The sequence below is a fragment of the Gavialis gangeticus genome, unplaced genomic scaffold, assembly GCF_001723915.1.
Source record: "Gavialis gangeticus isolate Ggan-Ray unplaced genomic scaffold, GavGan_comp1, whole genome shotgun sequence".
In the NCBI taxonomy this organism is placed as follows: domain Eukaryota; kingdom Metazoa; phylum Chordata; order Crocodylia; family Gavialidae; genus Gavialis; species Gavialis gangeticus.
The window spans coordinates 53,369,650-53,374,565 of NW_017729022.1; the positions used below are offsets into that span (position 1 = coordinate 53,369,650).

At 40.7% G+C, this 4,916-nt stretch overlaps 1 protein-coding gene across 8 annotated transcripts in view; it reads right to left on the reverse strand.

Annotated features, from left to right (window-relative positions):
• CNOT4 (CCR4-NOT transcription complex subunit 4) overlaps window positions 1-3,278 on the reverse strand; it is a 90,928-nt gene extending 87,650 nt beyond the window's left edge. For 4 of the 8 annotated variants that reach the window (XM_019514988.1, XM_019514985.1, XM_019514987.1 and 1 more), the window contains exon 1: window positions 3,012-3,277. In XM_019514988.1, coding sequence (XP_019370533.1) covers window positions 3,012-3,185 — 174 coding nt within the window. In that variant the 5' untranslated portion in view covers window positions 3,186-3,277. Of the gene's footprint in view, window positions 1-865; window positions 2,296-3,011 lie in introns of those variants that run through there. The other 4 variants (XM_019514982.1, XM_019514984.1, XM_019514981.1 and 1 more) reach the window with 2 other exon arrangements.
• Between the last annotated feature and the right edge of the window lie 1,638 nt (window positions 3,279-4,916).

Sequence of the window (4,916 nt, forward strand, 5' to 3'; positions counted from 1 at the left end):
TAGTGGCCATTTACAAATTAGTCAGGGGGGACCAGCAGGCATTGCGAGAGTCCCTGTTCCCCTGAGCACTACCAGCAGTGACTAGAAATAACGGTCACAAGCTGGCAGAGGGTAGATTCAGGCTAGATATCAGGAGGCGCTACTTCACTGTCAGGGCGGCTAGGATCTGGAGCCAACTTCCAAGAGAAGTGGTGCTGGCTCCTACCCTGGGGGTCTTTAAGAGGAGGCTAGATCATTTGACCCCAGTACTCTTTCCTGCCATGGCAGGGGGTGGGACTAGATCTGCTCAGGTCCCTTCCGACACTACCAACTATGAAACTACACACGTCATGCCCTGGAGTATGGACAAGTATGACATACATATTGAGGGGCACAATACCCAGTATGTAGTTTGCTACAATAATCCTACTATGGGGGCACTGTCCACGTTTGAGAATTTTGAAATTTTAAATAAGCTATCCTGCTTACCGCTGTGAATGAGCATGTGTAGATTTACTCAACTAGCTATTGTGTGCAGTCTGCAGGGTACTTCAGCCTTTGGAACAACTATCCACAGACAGATGTAAAGAAGTGGTACCTAAACAATACCATCAAAAAGGTGACCTCTAAAAGATGTGGGGCATAAGAAATACAGCTGCACAGTGTTGCAGTAGAAGAGCCGGCAATGTGGTACGGCTATCTCAACTCACCTTATAAAGTGCTTTTCAGCCAATAAGAAGGTACTATACAACAATGTCTGTCTATACCGTCAACAGGCCCTCACCCCAATTTGATTTTATAACAACACTTACATGAACTCAGGAAAAACTCTACCCTAGATCCTGATCATATATAAACTGAGTAACTCAAAAGGAATACAACATACCTTGACTGGAAGTCCTCCCACTTTTTCAAAAGTGCCGTCTTCAAAACACACTTCAAACACACTGCTGCCACCATGTCTGAAGTTTGAGACCAAACTGATCTTGGCAGTCTCTGGCACACATGGGTCTTGGTCTATATCACTAATGTCAGGGGGCCCTGGAGGTAGCGTTCTCCTCAGCTTCTTTTATCAAGGCCCTTTAATATTCCAATTGGTGGGTACCTCAGCCTCAGTTCTGTCTGAATTATCTTGTGTTCCATAGGTAGAGGAATGCCAAAAAACAGTGTAGGTTCATAACAAGGATGACCATTTCTCGTTTCTGCCTCAGAAGGGCTTTTTATGCCCAAAGTCTTGGCGCAGTGCTCCTTTAGTCCGTTTGTTTTTCTCCCAAAAACGATATCCAACTCAACAAATTGAAACACCTACTTGAATATCAAAATGTTCCAAATTATGGTGTTCAGCTTCAGCAAATATAGTTATCCCAGACATTCACAAGTGCCCAAGGTCTGCTTAGCAGGAACTAGAGGCATATTTTTACAATGTTTTCAAGAGATTCCAAAATCCAGGTTGCAAGAACAGAGCAAATCAAAGAAATAAGTGCTGGAGAGAAGTAATATGCAGTAAGATCCCAGGTGTGAAGTGATATGTGCAGGCAAAGGAACTCCAAGGGAAAAAAAACAAACAAACAAAAAAACCACACAAAAACCCCCTTGCCCTTGAGCCAGCAGAGTAGAGAAGTTAAAATCTAAACAGACCATGTAAGTAGCAGGAGGAATCAGTTGTACTATTCACATTGTCATGCTGGCACTTACATTGCACTGGTGGAGACTGCTCTGGTGGCTGATGACACTACTCAGGTCTTCCTTGCAGAAAGTCGCACTCAAAGCAGTACACACAGTTTTTGTGCATCACTGGTAATAATTTTATGTGGCATTATACGTGGTGCATTCCAGGTTTTCTTGAAAGGTCTCAACTGCTGGTTTGTAAAATCTCCCTAGTGTCAACCAGGTGGCTCAGGCACACAGCAAAAGGACTAATGGTGCTTATGGTAGAGTGTGGCAATTAGTGCAGAGGTTCAGGGAAAGCAACATTACTTAAGGTCTAGAAAAGGAGCTGGAATTGGATGTTGTAAGAGACAGAAAGCAAACAAAAGTATTCACTGAAGATAGGGTCATGTTTAAAAACATCAAGAGGAAAGGGACTTCAAACAGGTGGGTTTCAATAGGGGGGAAAAAGGTGAGAAGCAAAGCAAAGAGACTGGAGATGAAATCACCACCTATGACTTCAGAGATGGGGACACAGAGGGAAGAGTAAAGTGGAAAAAAGAAGGAAGCAACAGGATTTTAAACTAAAAACTACATGCAGGGGAGAGAGCAACAAGTCAGATGCTACAATCCTGGCCCTGGGACACCAGGAAGTTAGTGAAGTTAAAGTTCAGGTGGGGGGTTCAGATGGGGGAAAGGGGGCGAGAGGGGAAGGGGTTTATCAAGGTAGCAGGATAACCAAAACATCAGTTAAGAGATGCAAGTAGAGAGACTGGATGAATTTGTTTAAATGGTACGTAAAAGGAACAGTTCTGAGCTTCTGGGGCAAGAGTGCAAGATATGCAGTATCTTCAATCAAGCACTCCAACCAAGGGCTGCAGGTTTTTAAAAGCTTTTGGGGGTATAAGATATATTTTTTCACCAGTCTGAGATCCATAAAAAGCAAAGGACTAGCAGCTTAGGTCCCACAGGCACAGCACAGGCAGGTATTTTATAAACTCCCCTCACCATACAGCTCTGCCACCATACCCCAACTTCTACTGTGCCATACCCAGCTGCTGCAATCTTTAATCACCCGTCATAAAACAGTTATGCCAGTATTCCACAATCGAGATTCCCAAATGTATTAGTTCTCCTTTAACAGCTCTGTGAATACCAACATGCTTCAGCCCTGACACAGCCTTCACTGCTAATCCAGTTCCGAGTTATCAAGGTTGTGCAAGGGTTTTAATATGAACACAGGTTCCAAACAAATCAGCAGCTTGGTTTTGATCTAAACCATGGATTTGAAATGCAGTTCTCCGATGTAAATGTGTATTATGTACTAACCCAAAGAAAGACCCTTGTGACACTTGCAAGGCAAGTAGTCATTCCAGGATATTTACCTTTCTGCAAGCAGGACAAAGTCCATTCTCATCAGTGCGGATACGGTGCCAACAGAAGCGACAGATTTGGTAGCCACAGGTGCAAGGAAAGAAATTGATATCATCAATCTCCAGAGGCTCCATGCAAAGGGGGCATTCCACAGGGTCTTCCTTAGCATCTGGGCTGCGAGACATCTTCACGTGTTCACAGAGCAGCAAAAGTTAATAACTTAAAAGGGAGCAGAAAAGTCAGCACTTGAAGATCTGCAGAAAATAAGAACATAGGATACGTTTTAATACCAAAGACCATTTTGACACCATAGATAAACCAGCAAAGCCTAATTAACTTTAGTAGTTTTTGTTCAGTTCACCTCTGCATTTGCTTTTCTCCTCAATTTTTCCCATAAGATTACTCACTAACTAATCTGAGTCCCTCTAATTCTATGTAAAGTCACAAGCAGTATAAAAGACACTGCTATTGGCAGAATGCTTCCTTGCCCAACCAGCCAGGCATTACCCTTAATTTGTTAGTCAAGCATCCAAGGGTTTGACAGAATAAAGGTTTAGCAACTGAGCCCAAACAACTAAAAATTGAGCAATATACAGAATACATTTAACTCCCTAGTTTTGCTTACGGAGTGTCTGAACTTTTCTGCAAGAGGAGAGAACCCTGAACTCAGGACCTTGCAATTAAATGAAAGAGCAATTTACTCATTTTATACGCTCGTAATTTAGACTCACTTCTGTGTTACTCATTCAAATAAAGTTCAGTCAGTTGGTAAAGGAAATTTCAAGAACAGAACTTGGACAGTAAAAGCTTTTCTTCAAACCTGACCAGGTATAGCTTTGTAAAGAGGGAATTAGTTTCCGATCCATTCCATGTTTTAAACTCTGCAGAGACCAGTAACAAGGCTGCTCATTAAAAATATACATCTGTTTGCTAAAAGTGGTCACTTAACTTGATTTATACCAGACAATTCCTTACCAATGGCATCACTTGAGCTTTTCTAATACTCTACATTCAAACTTAAAAACAAAACAAAAACTTAAATAAAACTGGGGGTGGGGGACGACACACAACACAGAGAAATTTAAGTCAGCATATCATTGCATTTGATTGAAGCCACATACCATAGCTAAAGTTTCCTGAATGAAAGCTATTGCAATTCCTTTTTCTGGGCTCAAAAATATATTCTTAGCTTATGCCCAAAAGTCAATTCTATTAAGCTTAAGGAAAATCCTTTATCATTTGAGTGCATGCTGAGGGAATGGAGAAGTTAAACTTTCCAACAACAAAAAATTCATTTTTCTGGCTGAGTAACAATTATTCTTACACTTGAAACTGACATGTAGATAGTCTTCAGAGAAACGCACACAAATCATTTTTTAAAAACTAGAAAAATACACATTTAAAAATAAGTTTGGAATTTTTATAAGTATGTACTTTTCTTGAATTAAAAAACAGTCTAGATTTTCTGGAATTAAAAACTTAAGTTATATGGGGGATGGAGGGGTCAAGTAATGGTGTGCAAGAGGAAAGGGATAACATGGAAGAAACTAGATACCCATTTAGAACTTGTGACTGTGGCTTAAAACAACAACATTATAGGTTATCATTACAGCTGCAAAGAAAAATATTTTAAAAGACCATAAGAACACTGCAAATTGAGAAGAGGGACCAAAAGGAATAAAAGTAAAAGCTAAAATGTTTATGTAGCTCAACACGTATGTTCCCAACTTGGTGCATTCTTTTACCTATTTCTATTTCAGGTGCTGCTTACACTGTCAACAGCTTTTACTAATAAAAATTAGAAACTAAAATTGCACATCAAGTTCAAGGAGCCAGGACTTTTCTATGATCGGTGCATACATTCTGCTTTCTCCACAACCTTTTACACAAACACAGTTAAAATCTTGATCTCACGT